This window comes from Acinonyx jubatus, chromosome B1, assembly GCF_027475565.1.
Source record: "Acinonyx jubatus isolate Ajub_Pintada_27869175 chromosome B1, VMU_Ajub_asm_v1.0, whole genome shotgun sequence".
NCBI classification, from domain to species: Eukaryota; Metazoa; Chordata; class Mammalia; order Carnivora; family Felidae; genus Acinonyx; species Acinonyx jubatus.
The window spans coordinates 16,458,599-16,479,446 of NC_069382.1; the positions used below are offsets into that span (position 1 = coordinate 16,458,599).

Here is a 20,848-nt window from a genome sequence, read left to right on the forward strand (position 1 = left end):
GCTTGAGGAGGTGAACAGATGAACTCAAGGCCACTGGCGAGGACAGAGCCAGACTGCACGTGGCATTCATAGATCCCAGATTGGGTCTCCAGCCCCTATCAGGGTGCCTCATAAAGGGTCACGGGAGCAATTATAACCACCATTCATTATTTTCATTATCCTCTAAAGCAGTGTCTCACCTGGAGACAATCCCCGCTCAGGGGACATGTGGCAACGTTTAGAGACATTTTTGGTTGTCACACCTGGGCAAGGGGGTGCTACAGACATCCAGTGGATAGAAGCCAGGGCACAGGACAGCCCCTTGTGACAGAGAATTATCTGGTCCAGATATCGATAATGGCAGGGTCGAGAAACTCCCATCGAAGGTCAGCATTGATACGTTATAATGAAAAGGGGATATTTCAGGGACAGCAAGAATGGGGCTGTTGGACGTGGGAAGCTATGCCTTCTTTCAGAGCAAATCTTGATGGGAGAGAGAGGAGCTCCGAGAGGAAGCTGACTGTGGCCATGACTGAGAAGAGGGGTCTCCACTGCAGTGCATCTGTGTGGTTTTCTTTGTCCCAGACGGGATTGTAGGTCACCAATGCTGCTAAGTTCTGACTTGCACTTGGGTCTCTGCAGACTAAGTTCTGGATTCTTCCTAAGATTTTGTCTAGTAATTCCCCATTTCCATTAGCCTTCAAAAGCATTTTATTTGGGTTATGGGGGGGGGCTTTGCCTTTAAGATAAAAGTAGTTGACATTAAAATTCTAGACTGCAACGGCATTAGTTGAAAGAAGTCTTTAGAATACTTTCTGTTAGTTTGAAAGGAAGGTCTATTTAATCTCAAAGAATTTCTATGCAAGTAAGACCCTTATTCCACTTTTACCTGGATGGACAAAGATAGTTTGGAATTTTTATATCATTTCAAAAGCTTTAGAGATTTCACTAACTAGCTAAACCCAACTTGGGATGCTGTTATTTGGTTTCCCAATGAAGTATTGCTCTCATTAGAGTCTTTCTGTTTCTCTGAATAGGGTTGGAAGGTTATCACTATGGTCTTTTCATTGAAGCTTTAGGATAGAGATGGGGTTTCATGGAGTAAACAATACAGGGATGTAAGGACCTTATATAACTCCACATATCGGTTTTCCGTGAAAACCTGCCTTGGCATAAAATTGCCCTTCTGTGTTTGAGCTTCATAGAAAGCAGTGTGTCATAAATATGCACTTTTTGTGTAACTGGAATGTAATTCAGTTTAAGTGGGAAACTCAAGAAAGCAACTAAGGACTCTTTCTGCCAAGACAGGTCACCCAATCTTGGCAACAGATGAAATAAAAATGGCTGAAGAACCGCCTTCCTGATAGAATGCCACCGTAGTCCTTAGCACTCTGGGTAAACGCCTCTTCTGAGCCCAAATCCCCCTTAATTTTCTGCCCCATGGGACACAACGCTGTCTTCTCTCTTCTTTTCAAAAAGTGTCCAATTAGTTTATATGGAGCTAAACTTCAAAGCTACATTACTTCACTAATTATTCTCTCACTGTCTCCTTCAGTAAGTTCTCTTTTTCCATAGTTCCATTTCCATAAGAATTTGGAAAACGGTGTCCAGTGTTCCTAATCCTGGGTCACCTCTCCTCACAGGCACTTGGCCACTGGGCATTAGGTCTTCCACACTTTCAGAAACGGTTCAGATAATGGCAACCTACGTGTAACAGACATGAAATGAGAGGGTCTCTGTCTCCAAATATTAAAAGGCTCAAAGGAAGCTGGTGGCGTTTTCTAAGCTCCGAAGATCCCACTCCTATCACCGCATTGTCACTGAACGAAGTCTAGTATCCCCTCTGATACCAATAACTTCAGAAGGATCTCGAATGGAGGCAAACCTGTCTCCAGGTTTATTTCTCCTTTCATCTTCAGAATGTTCCTTTTTCATTTCTTTTTAATGTTTATTTATTTTTTGAAGGAGAAAGAGAGCGCGAGGGATGGAGAGGCAGAGAGAGGGAGACACAGAATCCAAAGCAGGTTCAGGCTCTGAGCTGTCAGCACGGAGACTGACATGGAGCTCACACTCACTAGCTGTGAAATCACGACCTGAGCCAAAGTTGGACGCCCAACCGACTGAGCCACCCAGGCACCCCAAGAATGTTTTTTTTTAATTTATGACTGCATTTGTAAACCTAAAATCGTACTTTGCTTTCCTATGAAGAATTAGAAGTCTTCTCTGAACCATAAAATTATCTCTCTAAAATTGATGTACTTTTTTTGGTTTTAGTTTTGCAAGGGAACTAAAATTTATGTAAATCAGACTTTTAAAACAGATGATTTCCGGGGGGAGGCCTGGGTGGTTAGGTAGGTTAAGCATCCCCCTTCGCCTCAGGTCATGAGCTCACGGATTGTGAGTTCGAGCCCCGCATCAGGCTCTGGGCTGACAGCTCAGAGCCTGAAGCCTGCGTCAGATTCCGTGTCTCCCTCTCTCTCTGTTCCTCCCCTGCTCATGCTCTCTCTCTCTCTCAAAAATAAATAAAAATTAAAACATTAAAAAAAAAAGGCAAAGAGAATTGACGGGTTTTGATTGCTTGCAAAAGCTAGACACGTGACTTCCTAGCTCCCCTTTTGTCTCCAATTGCGGACTCTAAAGAAAGACAGGAAAGCCCCATGTTTCTCCGTTTCTTTAAAAAAAATTAAGTCAGACTTTCAGTGTTTGTAAGATGAATAAAAAAGGGGTTGGCGTCTTGGAAGTGACCATATCAACATAACCCCGGAGGAGGCGACTTGATACAAAGGGAAACTGAGTCTAGGAGCGCTGGGCACCTACAGTCCGCGCCTCCCTTTGTCCCCACCCCCAACAGGTGACGTTCCCCGGGGCCACACCGCGCTTCAAGAAGCCACCAGACATTCCCCGTTTTCTTTGTAGACTGTGAGCCTCGAGTTAGGCGAGAATTAATGATTAACAGCCGATGTTTGTCAGTGTGGTTAAGGGCAGCTGTGGTTACCAGGCATCCCAGTGTGAGGGGCCAGTTGCTAAGCCACACAAATTCAAGTTCTCTCCCAGTCTCTCTGGGGGGAAGTTTTGAAAAATACACGGTGAAATAAGACAAAAAGATGTATTGCCTTGAAAGAGCGAGCAACTGGACCACTTTTGATACGCCGAGATTTTGAGAGCTCTCGCAGCCACTGCTGTACGAAAAGACACCGTTACACAACATCGGGAATCGGGAAAAGTAAATATTAAAGTTGAGTGAACGTGTCCTGCCCAAGCTCATTTAGAGGAGGATGAAGACCATTTTGGAAGAAGAGAAACCCTGTTGTTGAGAAGGTGGCAAACAGGCAAACAAAATATTTTCAGGTACGATTTCAAAAATTCTTTGATTTCTCTCCAGCAAATTTTCCTTGAAGTGCCTTTCCCTACCATGGGGGGGGGGGGGGTCTTACAAATCTTTTACAATAGAGAATTTTACAAATTAGAAAGATTTTCAAGATCGAGGTTAAAACAATAGCAAGTCTTGATGCGTCTCACTGATAGTGAGTTTTTCACAGAGCAGTTAGTTCAATGCTTTGTGAGCAAAAGTACGTTTATAGGTAATGAAGACGGTCTATGAATATACTTGCAGCAGACTTTTCTAAATGGTAACGTCATAAGTAGAAAGTCATTTAGAGCTTCCAAGAGGTACAGAGAGAGGCTTCAAAGATGGAAAGAAAGGAAACAAATTGGAAAAGAACACAAAAATGGAAAAACTGGAGTTGGGGAGGGCTCGGATGACAGCAATGAAAAATATCTGGTTAACGGTGAGCTGGAGGCACTGGGGAAGCAGAGATGGGGGGACTCCCCCGTCCGCTCTGGGTTCTTCAGAACTAGGAAAGTCTTGAACTCTACGTGCTATCATCCTGGGGAGTGTCCTAGGATTTGGGGAAGGTAAAATTCAGCATTAACGTAACAACCTGCAAATACCGTAGAATTCACCACTCCTCTCCCTCCCTGTTTCTTGTGAGCCCTGATGTCAGTGAACTACTTATAAATTCACTTTGCATGCTCTAAATACATACACATCTTTCTTTTTGTAGGATGATTTTATTATATCGAGTGGTACATTTCATTTTATTTGCCTCCGTTTCCAGTGGTAAGTAGAGCTTAAGCTCAGATAAGAATTGGAAACAGCTTAATTTCCTGCTTTGAAGACTGGAAAACAGAAGGGCTGATCTACAGGCCCACACCATCTACTCCACGGAAGGACATTAAATCATTTTATTTTTCACTTAAGGGCTCCAGGGGTTTTCAAAACAGGGAGGGCAAGTAAAGGACAGGAATTGGTCATCATAGTAGTAATCTGGGTCCATATGTAGAAGTCACATCCAAATCTGTACCTCTGTTTATGTCCAAATCTGCATCAGTCGTGACAAGTTTGGTGGTAATTATTACTTTCTTTGCATCGCATGGGGGGATTTCCGTGGACCATGAGAACACTTCTAGGTGCAAACAGACCCTTAACTAATGAGGGGCCGCCTTGCAACTCCAAGGAAGCCGCCCGGAGCTTGGGGAGAGAGGGCAGGTTTCTGCTCACCTCCGGGTCACTCTTGGGTAGCTGCAAATCTTGGAGAAAATTATCCTATATGCAGAGGTTATTAGTTGGGTAAGTTAGAAGGCGTATGTGGTGGGTTTTGAGCACAGGCTGTGGCAGGGATCCTTGACTCTCTTTTTCCCCAGAGATCTCTTTGGACTGCGTTCTCAGAGTCATGTTTTCGAAGGCGTAAAGTAAAAATACAAAGGATTGCCAAGAAAATCAATTGTATTGCAATATCGTTAGTGAAAATGTAAAAACGAAACGAAACAAAACAAAACCTGATACAAAAATAGATGTCCTTCTTATTGACACATGATGTAACAAGGTTTAGCGGTGGGTCTAAAACTGCAAAGTAATAACCACCACCAAGCTGGTGATGTTATTTGAGGATATCGGCAGCTGTCATGTTTTCTTTTAAAATCTGTAATCTTAGTATGACAAAGCAGATACTATGAACACTGTGGTTCGTTACATTAATGATGGAAGGCTGTATCACGTTTTGGGTAGAGGTTAGTGAAAATAAAGTTGGAATTTCCCCCCTCCAACACCCTGGCTAAATCTAGTGATAGTTTTAGTGATAGTTTTCACTGCTCTGTACCTACGTACTTTCCCACATACTCATTGGTATGTTTGTTACTACGATAAATATTTGAGTTATATTTTATCCTTCCCAAAGTATTTCATTTTTACTGTAAGTGTATGTATACGTTTATATATATATAGCATGCATATGTTACGTATATGAAAGACATTAAGAAGCCTTCTTAATGGCAGTGTACTAAGATTAAAAACGACAACCTTTTATTCAGTGACTGAGTAATAATGACCCAAAGAGCCATAATCTGAAATATTAAATATCTCTTTCTAGAAACGGAAAAAAATAATCGCTTCTTGGCCTTTTGGCTAAGATCAAGTGTAGAAACAGAAAAAAAAAAAATGGGTTTTATCCAACTTAGCTTTTAAAAAAATACCTGTGTGTGGTTTCAGCTGGAATGGGAATTCAGATATTTTTCTGAGAATCTACAGTTCCTGTTCCTAAACTGGCCCGTTTTAAATAGTGAGGTGATACAGTGTGTCACAGCCAGGGCCATCAAACACTATTGAAAAACCATCACTCTGGATCCTCTGTTTCATATAAACAAGGAGTTTTGACAAACAAGCAATAGGGAAAGGGAAAAGCAGGCGGCCCGTTCCAGACTTGGATGTGACCCTATGGAACATCTTTGGCCAGGAAAGCTCTGAGAAACTATTCAGTTACCCGCAAAGCACCCTCATCTCCAAGATAATCCCTCAGAAGCACAGTTCCATCGAGGCAAATGTGCCATTTTGCAATTTCTTTTTCTGTCTGAGGCTGCTCATCCAATCAACCAACATCAAAGGGTTGATTGCTCTGATTTCCAAGTTTGGGCGCATTTCCTGGGAGGCAGACCTACTTCGCTTGCCTTTGTGAGATTATTATCTAATTCGATACGTGCAACTAAAGCCCCCAATAATTCATGCCACGTATTACATCACAGAATGTGTGACTAAGCTGTTCACAGATACCGGCTTTCAAGGAGGAGACGTGACTACCATTTTCACGCCAAGTGCCAAGCACTGTCAGCTTATCTGCACCCACCATCCGAGATGTCTGCTTTTCACCTTCATGGCTGAATCGTCGTCGGAAGATCCTACCAGATGGTAAATGTTCGCGTTTCTGCACAGAGGGAGTAGCTTTCCGGGATGATTACCTACCAATAAGTATTCATCTACCATTTTATAAAGTGGAAGGTTAATGATGGGAAAACATGTGGTCCTTCAATTGAAATATTGAGCATTGCAGGAAAAAGAAATCGTGCCCAGGCAGATCAGGGAGGAGCAGACATGCCTCTCAGTGTGGACTTTCTAGCTCCTCTGTGGTCTGGATTTTAGCGGTATACTTATTTCTCTCCGCTGTTATTACGCCTCTTAATCATTTTGTTCCTTGCTTTTTGATTCATTATTGATATTTGATGTTATTCAGACCGGTGCTTTTCCTTCAATTATTTTATTAGGAAATAAATATTTATAAATGTAGTTTGAAAGAACAGCACAGTGATCCCGTCACCACCAAGTTTTTTGTTCGCCATTTGTGCCTTATTTTTATCTATCTATCATCTGTCTGTCTGTCTGTCTGTCTATCTATCTTTCTATTTAACCATTTGAAATAATTTGAAAACATTGTAACATTTTACTCCTAAACCTTTCAACATACCTTTTCCTACATAAAGGAAACGATTGTAACAAGAACCCCTTTATAACATCTCAGGTGTCCCCCAAATATAATTTATAGCTATTAACCAGTGTCTGCTCCGGATTCACAACTGCATTTAGTGGTTTTGTGTCTATAGTCATATTTTTAAAAATTTTAGGACACTTGGGGACACCTGGCTGGCTCGGTCGGTTAAGTGTCCGACTCTTGATTTTGGCTCACGTCATGATCTCATGCTTTCATGAGACTGAGCCCCACATTGGGCTCTATGCTGACAGTATGGAGCCTGCTTGGGTTTCTCTCTCCCTCTCTCTCTCTCTCTGTCCCTCCTCTGCTTCCGCTTTCTTTCTCTCTCTCTCAAAACAAATAGATAAAAACATTAAAAAAACTTTTAGGACTTTCCATCCACCACTTTTGTTTCCATGTTGAACTTGAACATTCAATGATGAAGCTTTACTACAGAGGTAAGTAATCAACATGTGTGTGTATTATTGCTGCATTCATAGAGATTTACATAGTATCCTGAACTTAAAAAATTACTACTCTAGAGTCTACAACAAGGGTTGGCAAGCTTTTTCGTGACAAAGCCGGGGTTGAATATTTTAGCAATGATGGATCCAGAAGCAAAGTCAAAGATATTATAGAAGTACTTCTATAACTATTTAAAATGTAACCATTTAGCAATAAGACGCCATTCTCAGCTGATGGGCTGCAAAAAACAGGCAGAGGGCTGCTTGACCAACGGGCCATAGTTCACTCCTGTTTCCAGTTAGTAGGGAAAACTGTACGTGAGCTCTTAAGTGAAGGGATGTTAGAATGGAAAAAAACAAACAAACAGCTTTGCTAAGAAAATATTTGTTTTGGCATCAGATAGAGCAGTTTGTTTCTTTCTCTCTGATTTTCTGTGTGCTGACTTTTAAGATCCATTATTTTAAAACGTAAGTTCTCACGCAGGTTTACTTGTATCCTGAAAGACAGTGTAACAGAAACACTGCCAAGGGTGAATATGACAGGAGCAATTTCTGGATATTCTTTCAAGCAATGCCCACATCAAATAAGTGGTAAGATGTCCTGTTAGAATTCGTAAACACTTAGTTACTATGATATATATATAGTTACATCACATATGCTTTTATGGCTATGAAACAAAACCCTGCGGTGTGGACTTAGAGTCTCCTAATGAAGTTCTTTCAGAGAAGAGTCAAAACTAGCACGCACACTCTGTCCCCCCTTCATTAAAATTTACCCAACTAGAAGGACACGCCTTACTGTATCAGTTCTCATCATTCATCTTCCTCTTCCCAGCTTAAAGTTTTATATAGAAGTCCATATTTTTGTAATGTTTATTTATTTGTGAGACAGAGAGAGAGACAGAGCCTGGAGCCTGAGCAGGGGAAGGGCAGGGAGAGAGGGAGACACAGACTCCGAAGCGGCCTCCAGGCTCTGAGCCGTCAGCACAGAGCCCGACGCAGGGCTCGAACTCACGTGCTGTGAGATCATGACCTGAGCCAAAGTCAGACGCTTAACCAGCTGAGCCACCCAGGCGCCCCTGGAAGTCCATACTAAACATATTACTTCGAATCAAAGGAGCAACGAGGAAGGTTGAGACGACACTTAACCGTCAAAAGATCCTCCAATAGGTCAGTGGATCAATCAGTCAGTGGAGTTAAGGAGACAAGGGAGGCCAGGGCAGAAAGTTAACACAGCAATTTATAAGTCTAATATTATTGCGCCATAAGAAGGGCATTTTCATTCTTTTTCTGCTTCCATGTGAGCGTAGAAGTTAAGCAGATGAAGATGAAAACAAAGGACTTCTGAGAAAAAGTGACTGGAAGAGTTGAAAGAGTAAGTCAGGAAGGGCAGTTGCTAACGTAGCACTGTTCAGGTTGGCTCTGGAGTCTGGAAGACCGCCACGTTGTCTGCTTTTGTCTCCAGCTTGCCACAGGAATTTGTACGTGGACCTGGACATGAAGGGCATGAACTATAATAGCTTGATGACCAGGGATGCCCAGGAATGCCAAGAGAGATGCACAAATGATGTGCACTGTCACTTTTTCACATATGCAACGAAGCAGTTTCCAAGCACGGAACATCGGTGAGTGAGCCGTAGGCTGAGCCCGCGGACAGTGAGTAGATCGTCGCATTGTCTGATGGAAAACAAAATTTCTCCTCGACTTGATGCCAGAATTTTTGTTTTCAGCCCCCAAACGACATTTCTAGAATAAGTACAGTGCTAATAGTTTTCTTCACAGCAAGTAGCAGAAATGCATTTCCTTTATGTTAAGGACTCTGTCTTTTTACTGACATTGTTGTATCTGCTTCGCCCATCGCCTGGCTAATTTAAAAAGTGATACGTTTCTTCACTGGAAGTTTTGAGACAGTTACAGTTGATCTGACTGTGTCATTCCCAGCCTAAGGATTATAGGACCAAAGGGAAAACCTACTCAGACCTCTCTAAGTAAGAGTTCCTTATCTAAGACAGAATAACTGAAGCCCATGTGAAGTGTTTTAAAATCCACCCCAAACTGGATTTTGAAATATGCTGGAGATAAATGTGTGAGAATGTAGAAATGACCTGATCTCTAATGATGAATCGGTGTTCTCGTTAAAAAAAAATTTTTTTTAGGGAAAAAAATATCACTAACTTTTATATTTAGAAATTTCTGAGATGTTCTAGGGTTGTATAGGAAACCACACTGATCTAGAACCCAACAAAAAAAGGAGAACGAAGTTTAAATGACCATTATTTGGATTCCCCTTTGGGTTTTTCCATTCCACTCTCCACATTCACAAGGAGGTGAATAATATAAATAATAATAAAGCATCTGTCACTCCTTTCAAAAACAACGACAAAACCAAATGCTCAGATTTAGAAGTAAGTTTTCACGTCTTGTGTTTGGCTCAGCTCAAGCTACATCTTCTTAACATATTTCACGTCTGAGACTTAACACGACAGGGACAGCAAGCCAGGAAATGGGGAGTAGAGAAGGGCTTGAGAATTCATTACTTCCTACCTCCGAGTCTTCAGGCCGTCATCTCTCCAAAGCTGTCATTTAAGTGATGAAAACTAGAATTGACAAAATTCAGAGGCCCTCCAGGTCCTGGCAGAGGAAGGACTCAAGTCCTGCTGTCCAGCATCAGCTTGATGCTTTTCAGAGCAGATCCTCAGCTGTCAGCCCAGGAAGTCTCTAGACTGGAATTTCGTATCGTCTCATGTTGTTTCCTACATGTATTTAGACGAGTAAAACATTTTCCCATTTTTGTTTTCCTTCAGAAACATTTGTCTGCTGAAGTACACCCACATGGGGACACCAACCAGAATAATGAAGCTCACTAAAGTGGTGTCTGGATTTTCACTAAAATCCTGTGCGCTTTCTAAGCTGGGTAACTGTTACTTTCTCGGCGAGGTGGTTTAACTATTAAATAGTAGGTGCGATTGGTACGAATGAGGGGCCTGACTTAGGACAACCATGTGCGCTCCCTGGTGAAATGGACCAAATGATCTTTTACCTTCTTCGTGTGAAAAAATGTCGTTATGTCCTGTGTAATTAGAGCTCTATTTGAATTTAAAGTTTAAAATAATCACTCCAGTTTTCCGAATGAAAAAAATTTAAAAAGCTTGGGATAAACAAACTGTAAAAAGAATTGTTATTAAGATTTTAGGTTCACTGCAAAATGGAGGGGAAAGTATGGGTGTCCCATAGACCCCTGCCCCGGGGCACATGCACAGGTTCCCTTATTATCAACACCCCCTGCCCCCACCAGAGTGGTACATTTGTTACAATCGATTGACATCCATTGACACATCATAATCGCCCCAAAGCCTGCAGCTTACGTTCCAGTTCACTCTTGGTGTTGTATATTCCATGGGTTGGGATAAGTGTATAATGATATCTATCTATCTTCACGGTATCGTGCAGAGAATTTCTACTGCCCTAAAAACCTCCTCCGTGCTGGGCCTACTCATCCCTCTTCACCCCGCAACAAACTTTTTATATGGAATTTACAAATACTCTAGCTGGGATTTTACTGATTATATTGGGGAGTTGATTTCTTAAACATGGTTTCTTCTGTCGTACAGCTTGTATCAGGGACGTTTTCCCTAGTACGGCATTTGCGGACAGTAACATCGACAGTGTCATGGCTCCGGATGTCTTTGTCTGTCGCCGCATTTGTACTCACCACCCCGGTTGTTTGTTTTTTACCTTCCTTTCTCAAGAATGGCCAAAAGAATCTGAAAGGTAAGGAATTAAGATGAAGATTCATGCCTTAAGACGGCCGATCAAGGTCCATCCTTTAAAAAATTCTGAGCAGCTACACATTTAATCGAAATGTCTGCAGAGGACAGGCCAAAGTTGCCGGGAAGGATGCCTAGCCCCTTTCTCTTTGCATTCGCCACCTGATGACCGCAAACCTGAGGTTACCGAGGACTCTTGTTTTCTTGAGCTGAGGGAGGTCTCTGCCTGCAGCAAAGGGAGGGTTGCCTCGTTCTGAACGGAGTAAAGAACGTAAGGATGACCCTCAAGGGGCAACTTAGTCCAGGGCCCAGTTGGAGATCAGTGAACCTAGAGTAGAAAGGGCTGGGAGTATCAGGGTAATGTCAAATCCGAAGTGAAGAGAGGTGGAAAGGAAGGCCTATATTAATGGAATTGGGGATAATTGTGGAGGGGTGTTTGAGAATTGAGATGCTGTTTTCCTACCGATGGGTACCAATACAGGAAACCATGCTGAAACGTGGGAAAGGTCTTTGATCATTACAGAGATGTCTGCTGGGGTTGTCATTCCTCATTAATAAGATTCACTAAAACAAACAAACAAACAAAAACAAGAAACCAAAAACCCCACTTAAGAGTGCTTCAGAATCTCGATACTCTATATTATCTGAATGGGAATTCTCAGAGCCCCCGGTATTTGCCTGACTTGGCTGTTTGTGTGAGGAATAGGTCCCCCAGAATCCAGCTAGGTTAGGCCCTTGAGGTCCTTGTCCATCAAGCAAGCCTGGTTTTCCATTGAGTGACTTTTGGAAGTACTAGTTTGGTCCCATGAAAATATATCTGTTACTTTCATTTACTCAACGATATAATTTATTTGGTGCCTACTGCATACGAAGCACTGTTCTAAACACCAGGGATACCACTAGTGAACGAAAGAGATGAAAACCCTGCCCTACCTGGACAAGAGTGGAAGTGATAGAGAAGTCATCAGGTTGGGATATATTGTCCAATGGGGAGGCAATAAAATCTGTTGACTGGTTGTCTGCTCTGAAGGAAAGAGTCAGTGAGAGCTCTAAGACTTTTGGCCCAAGGAATCGAAAGGATAAAAATACCCATGACTGGGATGCAGATTTCATGAGGCACAGATTTCAAGAGGGAAGAGATGCCCAGTGGACATCCAGAGAGAAATGTTGATCTGGAAGTTGGAAAGGGAAATCTTGAACTAAGAGGAGAGGTTTGTGTTCTGGATCTGTGTCTGGGTATCACTAGCATACCACTGGTAATTAAAGGGACTGAATGCAGTCAGAGAAGAAAGGGGGTTCAAAGACTGCATTATAAATGGCACAAACTAGAAAGATGCCTAATCACTGCTCATTTTCTTTTTTTACTCCTTTTATAACATTCCCGGTCAATACCTGTAAGAGGGGTAAAACACTGGATCCTCAATACAGGGTGAGAGAGGAACAGGCGTGCTAGAAGCCAAGACTTGGCTTTTTAAATTGAAATTAATTAAAATTAAATAGAACTAAATATTCATCTCCTCAGCTGTATCAGCCACATTTCAAGTGCTCAGTAGCCACATGTGATTAGGGGCTATTGAATTGGGTGGCACGGGCATGGACCGTGTCCATCATTGCAGAAAACTCTATTGGACAGCACTGCTCTAGACTGTGATTTGGGGCTAATCAGGAAAAGTTGTTTTGTTCCAAGAAGAGGCTGCCTGTATGGAGCCTGCGATGAATGCCATTTATCCGTGTCAGAGCCTGAAGCAACTCTGGATAGCAGATTTCTCCAGAGCATGAAAGTTATGGAATCTTTGAAATGGGCGAGGAGTGTTGAAAGAAAGGAGAGAAAGAAGGAAGATGGTAGGAACACTGGCGATCGAAACAGCTCAGAAAACTTTTATGGAGGCAAGTGGTATCCTGTTGAAGACCTGTCTACAACCTATGGATCATGGGGTCTGACTCAGTGATGTATGAAGAGTACTTACAAAATGAGAAATTGTTCACTCTTAAACACACCAACATGAATTGACTTTTGTACGTGTTATAAAAATCGTTCTTTTCTTTGATATGTGTTACGTGATCCATTTATATTCCCTCCTCCCCCCCCCTTTTTTTTTCTGTTAGAAATCTTTGTCTCCTGAAAACATCTGAAAGTGGATTACCAAGTACACGCATTAAGAAGGACAGAGCTCTTTCTGGTTTCAGTCTGCAAACCTGCAGGCACAGTGTCCCAGGTAAACAATGGAGCCACTCTCTTCTGATCAAGATCAACAAACCCTGGTCGACTACTGGTAAGTTTGGTGTCTCGTACCTGATGTGTGATTTCCTGCCTAGTGTTCTGTCATTCCTCATTTTACCACGACACTGATTTCTTGGGAGAAGAACTGGACATTGTTGACGTGAAAGGGCACGAAGCCTGCCAGAAAATGTGTACCGACTCCATCCGCTGCCAGTTTTTTACCTATTCGCCATCTCCAGAATCTTGCAACGGAGGGAAGTAAGACGTACAAAGAGTTACACAGATACTCCCGTCCCATCTCCTCGAGGGGGGTGTTATGTTTATACTCTTCTGTTTCCCACCTGCAGGGGTAAATGTTACTTAAAACTCTCTTCAAATGGATCTCCAACGAAAATACTTCATGGGAGAGGAGGCATCTCTGGATATACATTAAGGTTATGTAAAATGGATAATGGTGAGTTTAACGGCTCGCGAGAAAATACATCTGAAGAAGTTATTTTTATACCAAATATATCATGACTGTCAGCATCAATAGTAACCGCAAAGGGGAGAAAATTAGTACAATAACCAACTTAGATACAATTTTCTGTTAGTTTTACTCCTGTCATCCAGGCTGACCATGTTTTAGTGGTAAATATTGGGCCTCAACTAAACTCTGCATTACCTAATATTAAGTGAGTATGGGTTTTAATTGGACACATGTATACAGTTTATTATGAGACTCAGGCTCAGTCAACACTTTTATGTTTAATTCCTACTATGAAGGCTAACTATCTTTCTTATTACCCTTGAAGATTGAATATCGGTCAGGAATTTGGTTAATCGGATTATTTGTTTTCTGTCCATTGGCCATTACTTGGTATTTAGTTGAAACATAAATAACTACCATATGTTTGAAAAAATGTGTATGTATTCAAGAAATAAAGTAGCTCCCCTTCAGGGGTCTTCATTCTTTCAGATCCCCTACAAGTATTCTGCATACTTATGAATATTGGCAAAAATTTACAGTAAAACTCTATTTATTTAGAACAATGAGTATGACAGGGTGGAAAGAAAATAAAAAGATTCTCTAGATTAAAGAAGACCTACAATATATGTAAAATGTGATACAAATTACCCTGAAAATAAGATCAGCAGTGGCCAATTCTAGGGGCTAATTTCTGAGCATAGTACTGAGGGATGGTTTGTAGGCAAACAGAACGATCTCCAGACAGAATCTCCAACAGGAAAGAACATTATCACACTTTTCTCTAAATTACCATAATAACCTATGATGACTTTAGTGCTTACTAATTCACATAAAACTACATGTTTTAGACTTTTTTTTTGCTTAATGTCCGATATTACAATGTACTATGAATTTAAGATTCAACTGAGAGTTAATGAGTAAAATAGAAGTGATGATTATAATTTGTAACAGTTTTCAGAGTATAAAAATCTTCTGTTTCAGAATTATTTCTCTACTGAGAGGAGAGTAAATCCTTAACTTCTGAGAACTTGTTTTGTAGCATGTACAATATTGTGTCCAATCTAACATCCTAACAAGGAAACCATGCCTTCCTGGAGTACAGAGGGATCTGATGGCCCAAACTCCTTTAAAAAGCCAGCCAATTAAGGTGTATCTCCTATATTCTGTTTTCCTTACAATATATTTATCTAAGAAGGAGCATTTAGGATAATTCTGTTGTCTTCGTTCTGCGAAGCACGAGAAGGGACGCTCGGCAGATGTTGTCAGTGATGTTGACGTAGTTTCTAAAATGGGAACCAGCACTCAACACTTGAACCCATTCCCTACTTTCCTTTCACTACGTTCTTCTCTGATGAATGTATGGATTCTGGTGTATGAAGGCTACAGAATGTATCAGGTGGAGATTGATAGCTGAGGCAGAGAATACAAGATAAAGGAAAATAAAATCTTAAGACATTTTAGTGCACCTTCTGAAACTAGATAATTAGGTTTTCCTCCACGACGTCCGATGAAATAATACCCTAATGGGAGGGGATATATAACTGAGGTGACTCTCATATCTTACACCATCATTGGTCTTCAACATAACTTTCTGAAGATACAGAGGAATTGCTATCAAAAGAAATGTTTCCTAACACAAAATCTAATGTTAAACACAGATATTTGCAGCATTTTGTTTGAACCGAGAGACAGAATGAACATCAAGACCTATCATTTGTCCCTAAGAAAGGCACTATTGAATTGTTTATAACATATTTTAGTTACTGTATACCCATTCATTTTCCTAAACTTTGCCTTTCCTCGTAAATCACAAGGGCTTCCCTGTAATTCCAGAATCTAGTCAAAATCTTCAAAATGTTGCTCTGAAACGAATCTCACCCCATCCACCCTCAGGTGAGAACACTTCTCAGTGTGCCAGCCTGTTTAAGCTTTCACAAACACACCCAGCTTGTCCCTGCCTCTGCTTGCTACCAACTAGAGTTTTCTTCAAGACTCCTCTCTTCCTATTTGACGTTTGCCCCAGGACTATACGTCTATTTTCCTGTTCAGAAAAGAAAGTCCTAGAGAGATTGTTCTACACCCGCACAAAACCAGGGAACAGACCATTAAGGACTTGGCTTTTTTTTTTTTTTAATTTTTAAATGTTTATTTATTTTTGAGACAGAGAGAGACAGAGCATGAGCAGGGGAGGGGCAGAGAGAGAGGGAGGCACAGAAGCTGAAGCAGGCTCCAGGCTCTGAGCTGTCAGCAGAGCCCGACACGGGGCTCAAACTCACGAACTGTGAGACTGACCTGAGCCGAAGTCGGACGCTTAACCGACTGAGCCACCCAGGCGCCCCAAGGACTTGGCTTTTGACTGCTGACCCTTTTGCTAACTTCACACTCCTCCTCCTCTAGCTAAGGGCATGAAGCCTCCCTGGTCCTCTGAGCCATGCTAGTCTAAGTGTGGTCTGGGTGTAGCATGTTGACATCAGCAGTGAGCCTACTAGAAAGAATTTCAGCAACCTTCCGCCCCCAAACTGGATCAGAATCAGCATTTTAAAAGATAACCAGGTGATCCATATGCACATTAAAGTATGAGAAGCATTGCTCTAGAATACTGTTGTCCCAGAACACCTCATTCCGATTCCATCTAGGTTACTGGGGCAGATTTGGCCAGGGCTCCCATTGGGAGGGTGGGTTCTCATTTGGCGTGCCAGGAAGTAGGAGCAAAAACGACCATCCTGCCCAGGGCAGCTAAGACAGGAGGAAACAGAGGGGGTAAATGTGAATCAAAGTGCTTGGAAAGTATCAAGGGTTGATCCGGGAGAACCCCAAACTGTCAACAAAGCCAAAAGGAGAAACAGTTCACAGACAGAAGAGCAGCCCATGCTTGGATGGTGCCCAGCTGGAGCAGGAGACTCTGGGACCAAAGGTCAGCCTGAGTGGAAGAAGATAGGAATTGGACAAAAGCTGTAAACTGAGAGGAGGGTGCTCACTTTTCTTTATGACAGTATTTCTCCAACTTCAGCAGGGCGGGTTGACATTCAGATTACTAGGCTCCATTGTCCAAGTTTCTGATCTACTGGGTCTGAGGGGAGCTCAAGAAGTTGCATTTCTAAGAAATTCCCGAGTGACGCGATTGGTCCAAGGGCCACACTTGACAACTGCTTTAAGAGAACCATCAGGGTTAGCAGATGAGGGAGGAGAAGACTGCCACGCAGGACCGGATGAGACATTCTTTGGGAGCATGTCATTAGAAGGTGACTTAGTCATGCAATTTTCCTGTGCAAGCTCTGCTTGCTGAGTTGATTATAAAATTTCTTCAAGTCAAGGTCGTGATAAGATACTGAATCGAGGGCAGGTTTGCTTCTCTTTCTGCCTGAAGGGACGTAACTGCTGATGGAAAAGGAAGACTTAGGAAGCCACTCATTGCAACCCTTCTGTTGTAGTGTGTACGACCAAAATCAAGCCCAGAATTGTTGGAGGAGAGGCATCTGTTCATGGTGAGTGGCCATGGCAGATAACTCTGCACATCACATCACCTGCCCAGAGACACCTGTGTGGAGGCTCCATCATTGGAAACCAGTGGATACTAACAGCTGCTCACTGTTTGATTGGGTCCGTACCATTACCGATTTTATTAGTTCCCCGGGGGTCGCCCATATACTGAATCTGTCATTAGCATTTTAGTAAATATTTTAAAAATGTAAATTACCCTATTTGCTACATTAAATCTCTGTAGTTAAAAAAAAAAAGGCAAAAAGAAAGAACAGTTACGGTCTACCAGCATCAGATTAGGTGTAGGAATATGATGGCATATTATTCTGCTTTCCCATTTAAATGCATCCACATGCCCAGGGGTGTTCTTGTTGTTTCCCATCAGAACATATCATCTGTGCTTGTCTTGGCCTCAGGTCCAGAGCCAAACACAAGGAAAATTTCCCCTTCTCTAAATTCGTCATTCTCTCTCTCCTTCATCTTTCCACTCTCTCCTCTCCCCTCTCCCTCTGCTCCCTTCCCCTCCCCTCCTTCTCCTTCTTGCCCTCCTCCTCTCTGCTCTCTCCTCTCTCCTCTCTCTCTCTCCACCCCCCAACCCCACTGCCATGTTTCCAAATACAGAAGGAAGAGTTCATTACGTATCCTCAGATTGGACTCCCTACTTAGGTCAATTTTAATATTGGCCAGACCTAAAAGCTCCATCAGGAGAGTATATGTATTCCAGGGAATTTTAGTTGGCCAAACTTCCTCTTTGCACTTTGGTATTCTCTGAGTTTCCGGACATGGTTTTGTGTGTTTGTTTTTGTTTATACTTACGTTATAACTCAAAGATATGTTTGAAGTCAATAGCCTCCTTTACCTTTTACCTTTTCCATATGGGAAAATGGAGTACAAGAAAATCGAAGTGAATTTCTCAGGTTGATAGGTAATCAATGGTAGGGTTGAAACTAACACCCGGAACTCTTCATGGTGGGGGGCGGGGGAAGTCAGGGGGAGGAAGGGAAGAGGAGAGAGAAAGAGAGCGCGAGTGTGTTTGTGTGTGTGTGTGTGTGTGTGTGTGTGTGTGTGTGTTGGAGGGTGAAAAGAGCATTCATTCATTTTTATGTGTTTAATATAGTAAATGCTAACCCAGGACCTTCTACAGGAGGAATATGTGAGTGAAAAATTTTAGCATGAAATCACTTCTTTCCGACAAAAAGCCTGCCGCCGGCAGAAAATATTAGTAATAGCTAGGTAAATAACAGTATAGCTCAAATGTTTGGGAATCATTTGGTAATGAAAATTTCTTTTCCTCTATTGTTTATTCCTTAGGTTAGAGTCACCTAAAATCTTGCGTGTCTATAGTGGCATTTTAAATCAATCAGAAGTTAAAAAGGACACGGCTTTCTTTGGGGTTCAAGAAATAATAATTCATGATCAATATGAAATGGCAGAAAGTGGGTATGATATTGCCTTGTTGAAACTGGAAACAGCAATGAATTACACAGGTGTGTCGAATTTTAAATGGAAAGTTCTCTACAATGATGGCCTAGATGTATTGTTTAACACTGCCAGGTTCATGGCCTGAGCCCCACAATCTCCAGGTGGTATGATCATGAGAGAGGGGCTACTAAGCTCCTCTTTTAGTCTGCTAAGACCGGTGCTGTTCCCCGATCGTTAAATCTTACTAGGGGTGTGGGTGAAGCGCTAAGTTTTCTCCAGGTTTCTTCAGGTTCACAGAATGACCTAACTCTATAATGTATTGGAATATTAAAGATGACCTATATCTCCCTTTTAGGGGCAAGGGTCAGAATGAGTAGGCAATTTCTACAGGGTCAACAGACCTGGTTAAAGAGATGAAGTTAGGAGGGAGGGCTGTGCCTTTTCTCTTCCTTGTTCCCTCCTCCCAGGATATGTGATGTAGAATGCTGAACACAAGGAGTGAAAGTGAATGACGATGAGGCACAGCCCGAATATAATAGAGAACACACTGCATAATAGAAAGTGAAAGAAGAGAGTCTCTCCTGGGAGAGAAGATGTATTTTGTTTCTGATGACTAAACTATGACTTTTAAAATTTAGATGCTCAGAGACCCATATGTCTACCTTCCAAAGGAGATCGAAGCATAATATATGCTGAGTGCTGGGTGACTGGATGGGGGTACAGAAAATTAGGAGGTAAGAAACCATGTTTCTGTGTGTGCTCCACCCTAAAGATAAAGAACATGGTTTCGTCTTAACCTTTTCTGCTCTATCAAGTCCCACAGCTAAAATGTGAGTAAAATAATCACATTCTTCAGCTACAGAAAGCATGCTGATGAAGAATGAAGAGACAAAATTACCCAAGTGAGGAGGATCCCATGTCTGTTTGATTGGAAATTTTAAATATGACAATCCCTTTAATGACTCGTTTTTTGTAATGAAGTTTAGTGTGAAACCTAGCACTTTTTATTAAATGTCATAGCCTGTTATCCAATTATTTTCTCTGGGAGGTAATTCCAGTCAGAGCCAGGCTTAGTTTTAAACGGAATGTTAATAAACAATATATTCTCTATAACTCTGTAGTTATAAAAGGTCTAGGAGGTAAACCTAGTATTTTTTTTTCTTTCTAGATTTTTGTATCGGTACGCTTTTGATTTTAAACATACGTGTTTATATTATATATATGAGTATTCCAGTCACAAACCGAAAATTTTTTTCAGACAAAATACAAAATACTCTCCAGAAAGCTAACGTGCCCTTGGTGACAACTGAAGAGTGCCAGACAAGATACAGAGGGCACAAAATAACCAATAAGATGCTCTGTGCAGGCTACCGAGAAGGAGGGAAGGATGCTTGTAAGGTAAGAGTGTTTTTGGCCATTGAATATATTCACATGAGAATGTTTAATGCATTTAAGGAGTCTTCTGCCCCGGAGCAGGGAACCACGGTCAATTTGTTTTGCTTACAGTGAAGTTTATCAAAGAGCCAAGAACAGAATTTTAAATGAAATCACTCTGAGACCCATGCATTTAAGACGAGAAGCATCTGAACCGATCCGTGCACCTTTTTTTTTCTGCTCCCCCCCGTCACAGGGAGACTCGGGGGGCCCCCTGTCCTGTAAACACAACGACGTCTGGCACTTGGTGGGCATCACCAGCTGGGGAGAAGGCTGCGGTCAGAGGGAACGGCCCGGGGTTTACACCAATGTGGTTGAGTACGTGGACTGGATTTTGGAGAAAACTCAAGCGGTGTGAAAGAGTCCCCGGATGTCATGTGACCCCTGAAAGGCAAACCAGAGGCTTCCCGGGAGGAGGGTTTTGATTTGACTGAAGGAGACAGACACCGAGCCGCCATGTTCCTCCGCGGGATCCAGGGTCAAGACAGTAAGGCGTGGAGGGGCCTTGGTATTTGTGAGCCACACGTCAGAAGACACAAGCTGTCATTTCCGCAATTCCCATTGTATGCTAATCATAGTTTGTTTTCAGCATCCAGTCTCTTGCTTTTTGATCACACCTTACTGAGCCAAAGAAATCCGAGACGGTGGTATTTTTTTAAGATTAAAGGATTGCCAGATATACCAGGAAAGAAGCGAGTTGTGTCACCGGAGGCTCGGGTAGAACGGCCAAAGCAACCACCATAAAGAGATTTGTTAGGTGAGAAATGGGGGCTGGAGAAAATGGGGACAAGGACCGTCACCGTCAACTTGCAAGA

The 20,848-nt window shown here is 42.1% G+C and overlaps 1 protein-coding gene and 1 pseudogene across 8 annotated transcripts; both read left to right on the plus strand.

The window, feature by feature from the left end:
- The first annotated feature begins 2,543 nt into the window (after nucleotides 1–2,543).
- Nucleotides 2,544–20,624, plus strand: LOC106982228 (coagulation factor XI). 8 transcript variants are annotated; one of them, XM_053216322.1, is made up of 15 exons: nucleotides 2,544–3,327; nucleotides 4,044–4,099; nucleotides 6,058–6,220; nucleotides 7,725–7,831; nucleotides 8,706–8,865; nucleotides 10,045–10,154; nucleotides 10,852–11,011; nucleotides 13,114–13,223; nucleotides 13,324–13,486; nucleotides 13,576–13,682; nucleotides 17,129–17,297; nucleotides 18,489–18,664; nucleotides 19,238–19,333; nucleotides 19,858–19,997; nucleotides 20,295–20,624. In XM_053216322.1, exons 2-15 carry the CDS (start codon nucleotides 4,045–4,047, stop codon nucleotides 20,349–20,351), a joined length of 1,773 nt encoding a protein of 590 aa, XP_053072297.1. In that variant the 5' UTR covers nucleotides 2,544–3,327; nucleotide 4,044; the 3' UTR covers nucleotides 20,352–20,624. The 8 variants fall into 8 exon arrangements, with proteins under 8 accessions (XP_053072297.1, XP_053072296.1, XP_014935884.3 ...); XM_053216321.1 differs by having other exon boundaries at nucleotides 2,552–3,327; nucleotides 6,082–6,220; nucleotides 20,230–20,624; XM_015080398.3 differs by having other exon boundaries at nucleotides 2,553–3,327; nucleotides 20,230–20,624.
- Nucleotides 5,424–5,579, plus strand: LOC113604740 (uncharacterized; annotated as a pseudogene).
- Nucleotides 20,625–20,848: the final 224 nt, after the last annotated feature.

Bases quoted from the DNA above. Each gene is read 5' to 3' on its own strand.
- LOC106982228 (XM_015080398.3), top strand. From the start codon at position 4,045: ATGATTTTATTATATCGAGTGGTACATTTCATTTTATTTGCCTCCGTT. The intron at 7,832-8,705 runs GTAAGATGTCCT...TTTTGTCTCCAG, and splicing joins ATGCCCACATCAAATAAGTG to CTTGCCACAGGAATTTGTAC. The intron at 18,665-19,237 runs GTGTGTCGAATT...TTTAAAATTTAG, and splicing joins AACAGCAATGAATTACACAG to ATGCTCAGAGACCCATATGT.